The 17,471-nt window shown below is 42.1% G+C and overlaps 1 protein-coding gene across 7 annotated transcripts in view; it reads right to left on the bottom strand.

Annotated features, from left to right (window-relative positions):
- OMA1 (OMA1 zinc metallopeptidase) overlaps positions 1–17,471 on the bottom strand; it is a 300,900-nt gene that overhangs the window by 265,703 nt on the left and 17,726 nt on the right. For 6 of the 7 annotated variants that reach the window (XM_074221328.1, XM_074221324.1, XM_074221325.1 and 3 more), the window contains 4 exons: positions 16,756–17,271; positions 5,715–5,943; positions 1,737–1,910; positions 1,535–1,642 (listed from right to left, as the gene is read on the bottom strand). In XM_074221328.1, the coding sequence (XP_074077429.1) occupies positions 1,535–1,642; positions 1,737–1,910; positions 5,715–5,943; positions 16,756–17,249 (1,005 nt within the window). In that variant the 5' untranslated portion in view covers positions 17,250–17,271. Of the gene's footprint in view, positions 1–1,534; positions 1,643–1,736; positions 1,911–5,714; positions 5,944–16,755; positions 17,272–17,471 lie in introns of those variants that run through there. The other variant, XM_074221330.1, reaches the window with a different exon arrangement.

The raw sequence follows: 17,471 nt of genomic DNA, 5'->3' as shown, positions 1-17,471 counted from the left end.
CACTTTAAATAAATTTTAAAAAGAAAAAGAAAATCAACAAAAAAATAAAGAAAATTATAATGAATGGGTTACTCTGTTTTTCTGCTCCTGTTGTTTTCTATTAATATAGGTAACACATAATGAAAATATATGTACAAAGAAGAAAAACAAAAGTTATCTTCAAAGGGAAAAAAAAAATAGCATGGGACTTCTAGTAAGGCTCCAAATCCTGACTAGTGTTTACTGCCTGTGTGGCCTGAAGAAAATCCTCAATATCTGGGGACCTCTGTTTGCTCCCCTGTAAAATAAGGGCACTGGTAATCCCCATGGCCTGCCTTCCTATTTTGTTTTGTTTTGGCTTTTTTTTTAGTTTTTGCAAGGCAAATGGGGTTAAGTGGCTTTCCCAAGGCCACACAGCTAGGTAATTATTAAGTGTCTGAGGCCAAATTTGAACTCAGGTACTCCTGACTCCAGGACTGGTGCTCTAACCACCGCACCACCTAACCGCCCCACCTGCCTTCCTTTTTGGGAGAAAACTAAAGGTCCTTCCGCATTCCCCACACAGGAGGCCACATCTTGATGCAGAAAGCAGGCTCCCAAACTGGAGGGGAATCCACAGGAAGCATGGAGCAAGATGCTCTCCAGACCCAGGGCTGGCCCTTCATGACGCCCTCTGAGCCAAGGTGACAAGAAACGGCCAGGATCTGGGGGCATCTGTATGAAATGATGGAGAGGAAGTTGAAGAATCCCCAAACAAGCAGAACATCCCAGGACTCTGTTCCTGCCACCACTCCTCTCTTCCTGGTTCCATAATTATCATCATCATCATCATCATTATTATTATTATTTGAGCAGAGCCAGCTAGCCTCCATGGGGGATAGAACTTTGGGGCAGTGGCGTCTCTCTTCAGTGTCTCCCTTGGCTTTCTTTTCAGAGGCCAGTTCCATACATGCCGGCATAGACTGGAAGGTAGAAGGGTATGGAACATTTATGTTTTTATTGAGCAGTGAGTTGCAGTTGCAAAAAAGGGAAACTAAGACTGTTGTCAGCAGAAATTCTCCTGGTGAGAGGAACTGATTCAAAGTGGAGGGGATGGCCTCAAGAGAGGGTGCATCTCCCTCATCAGAGACCTTCTGGCAAGGCCAACATTCACTCATCAAGGACCATGTATTTTTAGAGACTGGGGATGGGCTGAACTAAATGGTCTCTGAAAGGTGACTATCCTGTGAAATACGAGAAATTAAAAGTTAGAAACTATTATTTCCATTAGCTGCCAACTTCTTCACAACATTCCAACACCTGTAGAACTTAGAGTGAGAAAAGACCTTGGAAACAGTCCAGTCCAACCACCTCATTTTACAGAGGAGGAAACTGAGGCCCAGGGAGGGGAAGGGATGAGCCCCACCCTGGCTCAAGCCCTCGGATCCCATCTGCCATCCCACAGGTCTCTTGCCATGGTTTCCTAGATGGCTTCATAGAACTGTTCTGTTTTACTTTTCCCTCTACAAAAAAAAAAAATGAGCATTAAAACCCACTCCACTTGGGACATACTTACAGCATGTCCAAGCACAGCGTGGGCGATCTCATGGCCCAAAAGGAAAGTCAACTGGTGGATGTCAGAGACGGCCTCCAAGAGCCCAGTGAAAACAAACACCTGTCCATTCTGTACACACACAAAAAGAGAAGCCAAACAGACCGTAAGCTGGGGGAGGCCAGAGAAACCAGAGGTCACCGAGATCTAATGGGGGGATACTCACGGGAAGAACAAAGGCATTTATGCTGGGTCTGTCCACCATGTGAATAATCCACTGGAATTCTGACATTCCCGGGATGTCTCTGTTGCTTTCTACCAGATGCTGCAAAACTTTTTTCACAGCCAGGTACCTGGGGTCTTTCTCCGTCAGGAGGTCATTTTTAAATTCTTCCATCCACTGCATAATTAACAAAGAAAAGGAGTTGTGATTTTAGACATTTTCAAAGCTATGAACAGATCAAAATGTTTTATGGGGAAAGTTCCTGCTGCCAACAGTTCAATATTTTAATTCTGCTTTTTTCAAGATATATGCAAAGATCTACATATATTAAATCACAGCTCTAAATTCTTGGAATTTGAATAATTCATGTTAAATTAATATACTTCATTATCTTGAACAACTGTTAATGATTAAGATTTTTTTATCTGAATCATTTTAAAATTGAAATGAAATTCATTTTTGACTTATACATATGAAAACAAAAAACACATTTAAATGGCTTTTTATTCTGCTAACTGTAAAATAATGTATGAAATGAAACTTTGTATGGAGAAAACATTTTGTCATCAGGAGAAAAATGAGTATCATCAAGAAAAGTGAAACACAGAAGATAATTATTTTTATGGCCCAGTGGACTGAAAATACACTGAACCTAACCGGGTATGGGGGAGGAGAAGCAGGATCCCTAAATGTATCATTAATTTAAAGTTTTATTCACACACTCTGACGGAAGATTATTGAAATTTCAGTATTAATAGATGTGCCATTTTCTCCCCAGGTTACTGATGAAGTGCCACCGTGATTAAAAACACTTCCTTTCTTCCATAAAGCTGGATAAGAGTTCACTTTGTTAGAATTCAGAATTCTTCGGAAAGATACTTTCATCTATATAAGTCAAAATATGAATTTTCCTTATATAAATAATTTTCAAAATTTTCCTCTAATGTGCCACATTTTCAAATGGGTCATTTAATTTTTCTTAAAGTGATCTCGGCATAATCATACAATATTTTGAACCTTCTCCATCCCCCCACCAAAAAAATCCCAACAGCAACTATTTCAAATTTGAATAAACTTTACAGTTTGTTAGGAGGGAGGGGTTCCTAATAATGAATATATTTTATTTCACAAATGAAGCCTATTAAAAATAATGCACAGTTACTTGTAACAACTTATCTCAGGGTATGACACATGTTAAAACACAGAATAAATAAGGCAATTATATTAACCTGGTTTGAAGTAGGTATTCAAATGAAATTATCGTTATTGGGAGAGAAGCTCTCTGGTACTAAATACAATGTTAGCACCTTATAACTTGACGATAATGTTCTCTTCCAGGCATTCATGTTTGTTTTCTCTAATCAGACCTTGTGACATCATTAAAGAAACTTCACTGAGAGAAAAACATTAGAATATAAAGCAGCATCAAGTTGAAATCAACTCAAAAGCTACTTTCAGCCCAGAAACGATTCAATATCATGCCATTCATCATACCATTTGATTTGTGGGCAGCAATGGTCTAACTGCTGAGAAATCCAGTAATTAATAAACATTGAATGAAATGAAACAAAGGACCGTTGAGCAATGCCAACAGCTTTGGGGGGGGGGGACACCTCTACTGTTTCATCGGCACCAGTGTGCTCGCAGCACCCACGCTAGGCCTTGGCTTTGTTGAGCCACTACCATGGACGAGATAATGATTAATCAAGGAATCATATTCAAAGATATAAACAGAACAAAATGTTTTATGGGAAAGATCCCATATAGTTCAATATTTTACTTCTGCTTTTTGAAGCAGGGCTTTTTAGGACAACAGTCTCTCTCCGGCCTTCATAGACCATCACAATGAGCAGCCATGACGGTAAAACCTATCTTGGGGAGCCAGCCTTCTGGCCAGGAGCTTCCCCGAGGGCAGCCGGAGGCCTCCAGAAGAGACCGGCTCCACTGGTCACTGCCATTCACCCTTGAGGAGCTCTCCAGGGTCCTTCCAACTTCCCTTCACCACTTGGCTCTGGCAGACAGCTCCGCTGACCTTTCCAGGCTTCACTCTCCTCTCGCACACTCATTCTATACTGCAGCCAAACCAGCCCCTCTACGATTCCCCCATAGGACATTCGGGTCCTTTCTCCACTTCTGCATGGACTGTTCTATAATCTTCTCATCTCCTCCTCCTAGAAGGCCTATCTTACAGCAAAGCTCCTACACAAAGCTTCATCTGATCCCCCTGAAAATGATTTGGAATCTCCTTTGTATTTGGATTTTGGTCCAGAGAAGCCCTGGGCTTACTTGGTAAACTCTGCTCACATTTCTTAGTTTTGTTTTGTTTTTTTATTGCAAAGCAATGGGGTTAAGTGGCTTGCCCAAGGCCACAAGGCTAGGTAATTATTAAGTGTCTGAGACCAGATTTGAACTCAGGTACTCCTGATTCCAGGGTCGAGGCTCTATTCACTGTGCCACCACCCTCTGCCCACATTTCCTGTCTTTTTTCCCTTTAAGCACATCCCTATAAACATGAACAGGACTACAACTTTCAGGTCCAAGCATGATGATAATTCCATCATACTTGATGATAAAAATATTTTGTCACAGTAACTTTACAGATTTTTTTTTGCAATGGTGTTAAGTGACTTGCCCAAGGTCACACAGATAGGCAATTATTAAGTGTCTGAGATCAGATTTGAACTCAGGTCCTCCTGACTTCAGGACCAATGCCACTGTGCCACCTAGGTGACCTAACTTTACAGATCTTTTCCATTTTTCTTCTCTTTATTGTCTTCCATCTCCATCATTAAGTCTTTTGCCAAACTTTCTCAAATGTGGTTTCATCTTCTTTTGTGCCTCCTTGATTTATGAAAAAATACTGTTCATAATATTCTATTCCACTCAGTGCTACTTTTAATTTCCATATTTCTCTGCTTGAAAATAAGTGAAATCTCTGCTGAATAAAAAGTTTTCTGGGTTTTTAAGATCTTCTGATGTGATGGTAGTAAGGTGCCTTTGACACATAAATAACATAAATACTACAGGTAGGAAGGTCACATGCCAGCAGATGAAGCCAGCGCCCAAGGCAGCCCAGTCTTCACAAAATGTTCATGGAATTGGATTATCTACGATATCCAAGAGCGCAGTAGTAGGCACTGGGAATATAAAATATAAAAGTGAAGTCATCAGCGAATGAAAGGAGACTCCAGTGAGAACAAATCTAAGTAGAATGTAAAGTACACTGAGGACCTGGCCAAGAAGGCACCTGGAGAGAGCAGGGAACACCAGCACCAGGGAAGCAGCAAAGGATGGAGAAGCCTGGGGGACCAGAGAATTCCCCCAGGGTGCCTGGGGCCTTGGATTTTATCAACTGTGACCATCATCCCAACCCTGGCTTCAGGGCTGTTCTGAGGCCCAAGCACACCTTACAGTGGTCTATTGGGAAAAGGTCCATCCAGTAACCTGTCTCTGATTAAACACTCAGCATGTCTAAACCCCTGTAATCCCTGCCTCTGTAACTCACAGAGGCACACCGGGCCATGCATGCTGTGGGTGACCCAAAGCCTCTGGGAGGGGACCCTAGACAAGCTTTGTAAGGGTCACAGAAGCTTGCCTCCTCCAAAGACATGAGCCTCTCCTGGGAACTCCCTCCCATGAGAAATGGGGAAGGTTTGTTTTGCATCAGCCTAATCCACCTTTAATAGGATCCAATGACACTACCCAGAGAACTAACTGTGGCTTCTAATAAACCAGGATCACTCGTTTCCAGCATCAACTAAAAAATCAGCACACTTTCTTCTGTGCCTGCTTTGGAGGATGGAAGGCTCCCATGTGGCCAAGAGAGGCAATGAGGCCCAGATGGGTGAATTCCATGCTACATCCCTGGGCCCTGAGGCCAGCCCACCTCTCTTCCAAGCCCTTCCTAACTTGCTTTGAATGAAAGGCTACATCAGGAATATTCTATAAAAAAAGAGGATTTTCACTATTTTTACTACTTACTGCATCATATTCCATTTGTGATAACATCATGAATTGTTCTTTCCCCAACACTAATAACTTTTTCCGTCCTGTGACTGGACTTTCCTCCAGGTGAGTAAAATAAAAGACAACAAATAATATTCCCAAACTACTCAAGCCCAGGAGTAACTTCCATTTATTCTTCTTTATACTTTCTTTAAATAGCTCTTTCTTGTTGGGAGGGAGGGTCTGCCACCATTTTCTTATGCCCCTGTTGGAAAGGAAAAAAATTACAAAATTGCAGGGAATATATAGTATCAAATATAACAAGTAAAATACCAAATACTTTTTCTTAGAATTAAATGCATTCAGGAGCTCTCCTATGCTTATTTTCTGCATCATATTTTTTTCTACAGTGGTTACTCAACTTTCAAAGCTCTTGACTAAAAGATCACAAAGAACCAAATAACACGTGATGCCACCATTACACTTTATTCTAGAGTGATACACTTCAGCTATTCTGAAATACAAACTTAATAAGAATTGGAAGTGAATCTCAAATCAGTTCAGATTTGGGAAAACCTCTCCCCGAATCAGAGGCTGCCAAATATCTGGTAGGTTTCAGACCTCCCTTTAGCCCAGTGGACACAGGCAAAGTCCTTTGTGAGCCCTAAAACTGACTACTAACACATTTGAGGTAAGGTTCCTAACTCTTTGAAAAAGGAGTTTTATTCCACACTCTGCTCACAAAGTGGGAAGATGGGGGCACAGAACATGGGGCACAAGAGGGCCGTGAGACACGCTTTCTGTTAGACCAGAAACATTTCAAAAATAACATATAATGTGTAAAAAAAAAGATTTTTTAAATTCCCTAATAATGCATTTCTAAAATTATAAAGTCAATGGGAAAGATCATAATATTCACTCTACAACCTCGTGTAATCATCCCTGTCTCCAGTCTTCCCTGTGGCAATACGTTTTCCACCCAGCTGCCAAAGTGCTTTTGCTAAAGCCTCTGCCTCCTCTCAACCTGAGGGGCTCCCTATTACACCTCATACCTCTTTCCCTGACAGGTAACTCTGCCTTCTCACCAGAGAACTCCCATCCTGCATCCTGCACATGGATCTGGCCTCATTGCCGATGCTCAGCTCAGCACCTCTTCCCACAATGACCATGGGATAGACAGACATTTTATACATATTCCACATAAACTCATATGGGCCCCTGTTAACTCCACCTTGTCTGAATCGGACAACTTGTTCCACACCCAATTTAAAGTGGATTCTGAACCTGAATATTAAAAATTGCACTATTAAAAAATCAGATAGATGACAGACCTTTCACACCTCTGTGTGAATCACTAATCAAACAAAGGAGAGAAGCAATTACAGAAGATAAAATAGATAATTTTGAGGACATGAAATGAAAAAGATTTTGCATAAATTAATGAAATGAAGATAAAAAAGGAAATGTTCAGCTGGGCCAATCTCTGTACCAAATGTCTTTGATAAGGGTCTGATGTACAAAATAGAGAGAGAATAAACAGAAATACATGAGCATAAGCTATTCTCCAAACATTATGTGATCAAAAGATATGACTATATAGTTCACAAAAGAAGAAATACAAACTATTAACAGCCATATGAAAGAATGTTCCAAAGCCTTGTCAAAACCAAATAGAGGGGGCAGCTAGGTGGTGCAGTGGATAGAGCACCAGCCCTGGAGTCGGGAGTCCCTGAGATCAAATCTGGTCTCAGACACTTAATAATTACCTAGCTGTGTGGCCTTGGGTAAGCCACTTAACCCCATTGCCAAGCAAAAACCTAAAAAAAAAATAGAAACAAGGGTCATTTAGCCCTACATAAGGATCCCTTGTGGGCCACATATAGACTTAGAAAATCAGCTATTTTTATTATCTATGTTTTATTATATTGTTGCTTATTTTGTTAAGCATTTCCCAATTACATTTTAATCTGATTCGGACTGCACTTGGGAATACTGTTCGTTACCTGTTTGAGGTCTCTGCTGTAACTCACAATAATGTGAGAAATGCAAATCAAAGCAACCTTGAAGTTTCACTTCACAGCCAGCAAAGTGACAAAGATGAGCCACTATGGGAACAATTCATTTTGGAAGGGTTGGGGAAAGACTAGCACATGAATGCATTTAATGCAGCTTTAAGTCATCCAATCATTGGAATTGTATTTTTTAAAAAGTGCCCCAAACATCCATCTACTTTGATCCAGAAATTTCATTCTTAGGGATATAAACCCATGAGCTCAATGACAAAAAGAAAGGCCACATAAACATCTAAAAATAGAAAGCAGTCCTTTTTGTGACAGTCAAGAACTCAAGATGGGAGACAATGGATGTAAACTATTCCCCCAAAATCAGCTTTGGATGACATACTAGTTAAGTTTTGTGGAAATATTTTTTTTCTTTAATTTTTCTCATAAAGGATGGTTCTCTGGGAGTGAGTGAGATACAAAAGGATATTCATGAGATATAAAAACAAAAGAAATGAAAAAAATTGAATTTTCTTTGAAAGTTTTGCTTTTGTCTTCATATTCCCAGCACTTGGCACTAAGCTTTAGGTTGTGGGTCTGGTTCTGCTAAAGGAGGTACAACACACAGTATACTTGACAAGTCTTTAGATAAAGCATTTGAATAGATATTGCATAAATCTTATTTTGAAGGACATCTACAATACATTTTGAAATACATCAAATAAATCAGCTCAGGAAATTATAAGTCTAAAAAATGACATTTACATTTTCTTTCTTTAAAAAAAGTTCCCCAATATTTCTATCTTAGGAGCTGCTAGAATTAAGTTCTTTCTTTCACTGCTATCGGTCTTACTTGGCTAAACAAATACTGGTTTTGACATTCCCTGTTTCCAAAGTCCTTGAAATTAATGTGACATTGCACGTTATTAGACATTCACACACAGCTCTGGAAATGAGATTGGCCTCTCTCCTCTGCCTCTAATAGTGGAATACTATCATAAACCAAAACATAAAAAAGGAACAAAGCTTCATGTTATTGAGAAAGAACCAACAATTCCCGCTTTTGTGACATAATGATTTCTGAGAACACACAAGCAAATGGAATATGGACTTATTTCCTTAAGGATTTTCAACCAAGCCTTTAATGGAATAATGCCAGAATGTCTGTTTTACTTCCCCATACATTATGACTGATTCTTCTGAACAGAGATGTGAGCCATCATTGCAGATGCTCATGGAGCCATGGCATGCATGCATTCTGATCAAATATCCATGAAAACAATCATGAGTGAGGAATGATAGCAAAAAAAAAAAAAGCCCAGAGGTTTACTGGGCATTGTAAAACTATTGGAGTGTTAACTGTGAGAAAACAAAAACAGGACTTCTCTGTTCTAGCTGTACTTTAACTCACACCCCCTGATTCACAGATGGAATAGAGGAGTCAAAATATCCCTTCCAAATCCTTGCTCACCTTCACAAATCACCTTTTCTTCCTTTGAGATTCAAAAACTTATGGTCCAAATCACATTCTTTTGGTTATTGGCTTCCTTCCTCAATGACTTCAATACCTGGATCACAATCTTTCTCTCTTTTCCATCTCCTGCCTTAATATTTGAGGACCCCTCAAATACCCTAACTTCTCCCACAACCAATTCCTCCATTACACCTCGATCACACATAAAGATGGTAATACCCTTCACTTGGCCATCACCAGAATGTCCTACTTTCATGTTCATGGAGTCTGAAATTCTTTTACCTGATTATAATCATGTTTGATTCTATCTTTCTTTTGTCTCATGAGCCCCCTAAGTCTGTACTTAGGCCCCCATCATGATGTCCAATCTCTCCACCACTGTTCTTTCCCTCACCATCAACCCTGCACTGGCTACTTTCCTCCCCTCCCCTACCTTGACCATATTACCAATTACATCTGCCCATGCCCCAACACTGGATAACTGCCACCAGACTTTTTGATTCCTTAAAGAAGATAAAGAAAATCACTAAACTGCAGACTGGGTTCTCCAAAAATTTTTATCATCTGACCTCAAATAGGTTGGGCCTTCATTACAACAAAGCAAACATTCTATTCCTCCCGAATCGATTTGCTATCCCATTATCCACAGCAGCAGCTTTCCAAACTTACTCATCTTTCCTCTAGCCTCCCATAGCACCTCCTTCTTCTACAGTCTTAGCTGAGAACCTTGCCTCATAAATCACAGAGAAAATGGTACCCCTGCCCAGAGAGCATCGCCCTCCCCTCCTCCTCTCACATATCTTGAACTTCTGTCCTCACTATGACCCCTTCATTCAAGTGTCTGATGAAGGCAAACTCCTTAACACCTATCCTTGAACTGATGGATCCCTCTTTTGACTTCTCCAGTCAACTGCTGCCACTCTTATCACCTCTCTTTCTAATGATCAATCTCTCCCAATCTCCTGGACTGAGACTCAGTCTCAGGTCAAGATCTCTCCCATCCTTCAAAAAATCCTTGCTCGATCCCAACATTTCTACTACTATTGTCCCTATTTCTTCTTTCCTTCATGGCTAAACTCCTTGAGAAAGTCTTAAAGTCATTGGCACAAGTTTCCAAGAAACCTGGGAAAACTTGCATCAAATGATACAGAGTAAAACGGGTGGGCAGGAGAATAATTTACATAACAATACCCCTATAAAAGCAAATAACTTGGAGAGGTTTAAGATCTCTGACTAACACAATGACCAACCATGATTTCCTATCAATTACCTCCTGAAAGAGAGATGATGAACTCGGTGCAGAATGAGATAGATTTGTGGGACATGACCAATGTGGGAATCTGTTTTCCTTGACTATGTATTTATTTTAAGGACTTTGTTTTGTTGCTGTTTGCTCCCAATTTAGGGGAGAAGAGAGGGAAGGAGGAAGGAACAAAGAAGAAAATGTGTTCATTTTTATCAATCAAATGAAACTGCCCTCTCCAGAGTCATCAATGGTTTAAATGCCAAATGTAATGACCTTTTCTCAATCTTGAATTTCTTGTATCTCTCTGTAACATCTTGCACTGTCAATAAATCGCTAATCAATAATTACTGACCAAGTGCCTCCTATGTCCCAGGTAGGCCCTGGGTCAAGCACTGAGGATGCAAAAAAAAAGAAAAGAGGCAAAAGAAGCTTCCAATCCAAGCATAGTTCAAAGACCACCCACAAATCAATACAAAGGATGCTGGAGAGGATATAGAGGAAACCATGAACGGAAGGAAGGCTTCCAGGAAAAGATAGGTCTTCAGTTGGAACCAAAAGGAGGCCAGGGAGGCCAGCAATAAAAGTCAAGGAGTCTGAGGGACAGACAGAGAACATGATCAGAGTCCAGAGACAGAGGGGCTTGGTCAAGGACTAGCTAGGGGGCCAAACCCTGGGTCAAGGAGACCCTGTCAGGGAGTGAACATACAGTAGAAAGTGCCCTAAATGCTAAACAGAAGATTTTGTCTTTGATCCTGAGATGTAAGAAGCCATTGGAGTTTAGTGGGGGGGGGGGGGGGGGGGTACCAGGAGAGATAGTGAAGAGTCCAGGATGACTTCTAGGTTGGAGCCTGGGGGATTGGGAAAGTGGTCTTGTCCTCTTCAGTTATAGGAAGGGGAGGAGAGAGGGAAGGGTTTAGGGGGAAAGATAAAATTCTGTTTTTAAGAAGCTGAATATAAGACTCTAGTAGACATCCAGTTCAAGATGTTTGAAAAGCAATGGAGATGTGAGATTGGAGATCAGCAGAACATTAGGGCAGGATAGAAAGACTGGATAATCATCAGCAAGGAGATAGTAATTAAATCCACGGGAGCTGATACAGTAGCATGGAGGGAGAAGAGAAGAGGGGCCAGGTCGGAGCCTTGTGGGACATCCAGTGTGAGTGGGTATGGCCTGGGTGGGAGTTCAGTAAAGGAGACAGAGAAGGAGCAGAGAGGGAGGAAGAGAGACAGAGACAGAGTCACAGAGAGGGAGAGAAAGAGAAATATCCTGAAACACCCCCCCCCCGAATATCCTCTCCTGTCTATGTTTTCATAGCAATGAACATCTTTTTGATGCTCTCTCAGTAGCTTCTCCTCTTATCCATCCAACTCTTCCTTCTCAGTTTCCATGGCTGGTTCTCCATCAAAGATATGTCTTCTGTAAACATCTGAAATTCTGTGTCCTTGGTTCCTTTCTCTTTTTCACTCATTCCACTTTGGGGACCTTATGGGCTGCTCTGGTATATCATCTTCAGCTACACAACTCCTCAATCTACAGAGCACTAATCTCCCTCCTAGCTACGGTCATTGCATCTTGAACTGGAGAGCCCGTATGCATCTCAAACTTCACATGTACAAAAGGTGGATTCATTATCTTCTGCCCAAAAATCCTTCCTTCTTCCCAATTTTTCCTGTTATTGGAGAAAAATCCATGTTCTTCCCAGTCACCCAGTTCCCATCCCCCACTCTCACTCACCCCATGTACTGTCAAATCTTGCTTCTACCTTCTCATCCACCTCTCCTTCTCTCCACTCATGGGCACCTTCTCAGTTCAGACCTTCATCATCCCTCACCAGGTCTACTGCACGAGCCTCCTAACAGGGATGCTCGTCTCAAGTCCCTTTCATTCCAACTCATCCCCCATTCAGTCTCTCTCTCTCTCACACACACACACATACACACACTCGCTCCTATCACTAAAGAGCTCTAGTAGCTTCCCTACTGCTGTCAGATCCAGTACAAACTCATTTATGACTCCTTAAGGAGTACCTTACAAATGTCATTTCTTTCAAGCCTCACAATAATCCAAGGGCATCCCCATTTTATAGAGGAGGAAACTGCACCAACACAAGGTTAGTCTCTTGCCCAGAGTCACCCCACTAGGAAGGATCTAAGGCCAGATTTGCCTCTGGGTGCAGGCTCTCTCCTCAGTATCTCAGAAGGGCTTCTCTACCCTTCTCTTCCTCATATCTCCTATATTCTTACTTCTCTTGTTGCCTTCCCCCCCTCCCTCAAATCACTCAGTCCCCATCTCTGTGTCTTTCAGCTGCCTCAGCACCCTGGGTTTTTTTGGATCCTAGTTCTCATCAAGTGTGTTGGTTTTCTGGGCATCTCCCATGCCCACCCCTCCACCTGTTTCCCTGGTTTCCTTCAAAGCTCATCTTTCTGGAGGAAGCCTTTCTCAGGCCCCTCTCCCTCTAAAACTCGTTTGAAATCACCTTTCTTCTACTCCATGGAGATCTGGTATATACCTAGTTGTCTCCATTAGAATGTGCCCTTGGGGGCAGCTAGGTGGTGCAGTGGATAGAGCACCAGCCCTGGAGTCAGGAGGACCTGAGTTCAAATCCGACCTCAGACACTTAACAATGACCTAGCTATGTGTGGCCTTGGACAATCCACTTAACCCATTTGCCTTGCAAAAACTAAAAAAAAAAAAAAAAAAAAAAAAAGGAATGTGCCCTTAGAAGAGCAGGGACTAGTTTTTTCCTGTCTTTGTATTCCCAGAATTTAGAAAATTATCTGACCCTTGGTAGGAGCTTAATAAATACTTGTTGGTTGACAAGCCCACCTGCCCCTGGATGTGTCCACATACTCCTGACTCCAGTACTCTTAAAGCTGGATTAGAAGAGTTGGGGGGGGGGGGCAGTTTAGAAAAGCAAAGACTTGGAGCACCTAGATGGTACAGTGGATAGAGTACCAGTCTTAGAGTCAGGAGGACCTGAGTTCAAAACTGCCCTCAGATACTTAAAAATAACTAGCTGTGTGACCCTGGGCAAGTCACTTGACTCCACTGTCTGCAAAACACTCCTCCAAAAAAGGATATATAGGATAAACAATATTTTTTTAAAAAAAAGAAAAGGTTAATGACTAACAGTGGACCAAAAAAAAAAAAATGAAAGGTCTTATATGGACACTGGTTAATTGTTTCCAGGCTCCAGGGTCAAAGAGAAAAATAGTTTAATTAGAGAAATAAAGTATAGGTTGATGAAAAGATGAACTATTTAATTATAAGAATGGTTAATCATTAGAACAGATACCAGAAAACATTTCATATTTCTTAAAACTAGACAGAAACCATCCATATCCTAAGGGAACTATTTTAACAATGTAAAGAAAACTACTGGGAACTGTAACCCTTTGAGAGCTGGGATCACTCAGCACCAGTAACAGAGTGAGCAGCCCAAAAGACAGGGCAGATCCAAGTCACAGAGCGAACTTGGGTAGATATCACTGATTTGTGTGTTGGTTCTGCTTATTATTGTGTTTTTCCTTTTTTTAACTGAGGGGAAGGATTGACAACTAGAGACAGAATGGCCAGGGAAAAAGAGGAGAAAAGAAATGAGATTATTGGAGTAATTTAAAAATGTAATGGTGGAAACAGAAGCTAGTTCAGAGAAAACTGCATACAAGCAGGAAAATTTTTTTAAGTGTTGAATTTATTGTATATATATAATTTTTAAAAGTAAGCTATACATAACAGAGATTCATGTCTTCCCACAGTTTTCTATTTTGCATTTGAAAATTTCTCTTTTTTTTGGTGTTAAAGTCGAATCTAAAAAAATTTTAAGGAAACTTGGACTGCAGTAGACTATAGGAGATAAGCCATCAAGATTCTTTCTGCTTTTATGATTCATTCTTTCCAGCTTTCCTATACTTGAAAAGGAATGTTTGCAAAGGGGAAAAGGGAACAAGAATCTATTAAGCACCTGCTTTTTAGCAGCATTATACAATAAGGATCATCTCATCTGAGCCTCACAAGCACCCATTTTACAACTGAGGAAACTGAGGCAGGCTATGGGGAAATGACTTGCCCAGGGTCACCCAGCAGAAAATTCCTGAGGCTGCATTTGAGCTAAGGGGTCCCAGCTCCAGGCAGCTGCCCTCTCTGCTGCCCCCCACCCTTAGAAGCACTCATCTCATAGGAGATCTGACTGAGGAGTCTGCCGGTTCTAACAGCAAGCCCTCAATAGAAGGTTCTTGCTCTGCAGATGGGAGCTAAAATCAGACCCCACAGAGGGGCTGGTGGGATCATCCAAAAGGTCTGACTAAAGAATCTGAAACTAAAGTCAGTGGGCTTGTCCTTGACTTCTCAGAATTCTAGAAGCTAGTGCTGAAGAGATGTCTAGAAAACCAACACACTAGATGAGAACTAGGATCCAAAAAGACCCAGTGTCTTTATTAGGTGGTGATCTCAAAAAAAATAAAAGTAAAAGGGGGAAGGGGAAAGAAAAGGGAAGAAGACTGATGGAAGGGAGGGCAGTTTGAGAGAGGCAGCAATTAAAAAAACATTGGTGAGAGGGGTAAGAGGAAAGGAGAGAGAAAAGTACAAAGCGGGGAAGATAAGATGGAAGGAAATATAGAATTAGTAATATTAACTGTGAATAAGAATGGGAAAAAAAGCAAAAGGCAATGTCAAAGAGTCAGGAGATTGTCACAGCCAAACAAATGCTCTTGGTGGTCCCCCCAAGAGGAGCTCAGAAATAGGGAGGTAGCAGAGTCCTGGGGACCGGGTTGAGGTCAAAGGCTGGGTACCCAAGGTGGGGAAGAGCATTAATAAGCTAAAGAAATCTAGAGAGGACAAGGAGAGGCTGAAGGCAGGCCATAAGACAGGCTGAAAAAGACCCATTTTGCAATACCTGATTAGATGGGCTCTATTCAGTGGTCTGGGGCCAGCCCAGGAGCAGAATGGATGGCCCCAGGACGTCAGGCAACCTAACGATCTGAACTGCTCAAGAAGAAAAGAGGCTACCTGGGGAGAGAGGTGGCTCCTGCCTCCGAAGGGGTGTTCAAGCTGCCCCTCCTGGGCTGAAGGGTCTTTCCCCAGCCTCGGGTGGATTGCTACCAAGAAACCCGGAATTGCAGAGGAGAAAGGAGCCTGACATCGAAGTCGCTCCTATTCTGAATTCTCTGATTCTTGAAGTGAGTTCATGAGCAGGTACTGAGGACCTACTAAGGGCTGCACACTCTGGGAGAAATGGCAAGGGCCACAACAGTTCCACCTCTCTAGGAGCTCACAGTCTACCTCCCAATGGGGGACTGTGACGACAACAACAACTACGAACAAACAAGATAAATCGAGGTTGTCTCTCCCCAAGAGAAGGCACAATGAAGGGGAACCAGGAAGCCAAGAGCAGCAAGAGGTGAAGGAGAGGAAGGAGAGAAGCTCAAGCCAGCAGCAGGCAGGGAGAGGGCCCAGGGTCAGGAGAGAGAGGATCGGGCACAAGTGGTCTAAGTCTGAAGGGAATAAACTAGAGGAAGACTGGAAAGGCAGGAGAGGCTGGATAACAAAGGGCTCTGAGGATCCCTCAGAGGATTCTCTCCTTGATGCTGGAGGTCACAGGGAACCACCCAAGTTTACCGAGTAGGGCTGGGGGGAATGATATAATCAGGTCTGAGCTTTAGAGAAATCACTGGAGAGAATGAATAGAGGATGGACTTGAGAGTGGAAGAGATTTGAGGCCAGTAGACCCCTAGAGTGAGAGGCCGGCCACCCTGGGGGGTGGAGTCAGAGGGGAGAGGAGGGTGGACATGTAAGCCATCACAGAGGCAGAATCAACAGTTTTCTACAACAGCTTGGACATTGTGGGGTGGGGAGGAGAAGACAGGGTGAAGAATTGAGCCCTCACTGTGAGCTGCAGGGCCTGGAAGGATCCTGGTCCCTCAACAGTGGCTCGGAAACAGTTCCGGGGGCGGGGGGGGGGGGGGGGGTGAGTGTGTATTCTCCATAGTTAATGTGAGAATTTGCTTGGTTTAGATTTTCTTCCTTCTTCATATATGGGGGAGGGGAACTGGGGAGGGGAAGAATTCAGGACTGAAAATACAATAAAAAGGAATTTTTTAAGATAGTAGGGAAGGTAGGAAGAGAGGAGAGCCTGGGTGAGAAAGAGAATGAATTGAGTTTGGACTGTGTGCCAAGATTTCTTTAAACATGAATATTCTACAATTTTCGTAAATAAAGAAAATGTATAAGATGATACAGGATTATCAATACCTTAAAATTTATGCTAAATTGAGTTAGGTTGAGGTATTTTTCCTTTAAAAGAGATAACTTTCCCCACAATCTAAAAGTTCAAGAACAAAAAAAACAGAGTATTTCACCTGCCAACAATGATTGCAAGAAGCTTCTGCATTGGCTTAAGAAGGATCCAGAAAAGAGGAGTCGGCGCAGCCCGAAGTCTCAATGATGTGTGGAAACTGCTGACAACTTTCATGCCTTTCACAGGAAACCCCTTCCCAGGAACAAGTCCGGAGAGAGCTAGGATAGCACCTCCCTCCATCGAAGAGAAGTAGGGCCACTCAGAGCCGCTGCTCATGCTTTTCCAAGTTTCTCTGCCTTGGGTATTTAAAAGTCCTTCCTGGCTGTTATTACAGGTCCTAAGGAAGGAAGGCCTTCCCCTCAGTGAACAAAGGAGTCCAGGGCTCTTCCTCAGGCTTTGTCCTCGACATTTGTTCCCCACACGGTTCACTAATACCTGGGGAGTCCTCTTTGAAGTCATGTATACTCTGAGAGAGCTTTTCCAGTTTGTCAGTGAAGTTAACCGAAAGAAAACACAGTTTCTCCTAGCAGACTGTAGGCCACAGAGCGTGTTCATTTTTCCTTTTTGCTTGATTATCCTAGAACATAGAAAGGAAACAATAAAATACATCTGAACAATACCTGCAACTGAAACTGAGACTTTTCCTTGTGTGACAGAGGTATGGGGTTACAGCTCACTCATCTCCAGTGAAAGGGGTCTAGGTGTTTCACCTTTCAATGTCACGAACAATAACAGAGTGTAGCATTTCCTAAACTATTCTGACCACAGAACATTTAG

Source organism: Macrotis lagotis, chromosome 2 (assembly GCF_037893015.1).
Source record: "Macrotis lagotis isolate mMagLag1 chromosome 2, bilby.v1.9.chrom.fasta, whole genome shotgun sequence".
Taxonomy (NCBI): domain Eukaryota; kingdom Metazoa; phylum Chordata; class Mammalia; order Peramelemorphia; family Peramelidae; genus Macrotis; species Macrotis lagotis.
The sequence above is the reverse complement of the archived record's forward strand: the minus strand, read 5'-3'. Positions and strand labels throughout refer to the sequence as shown.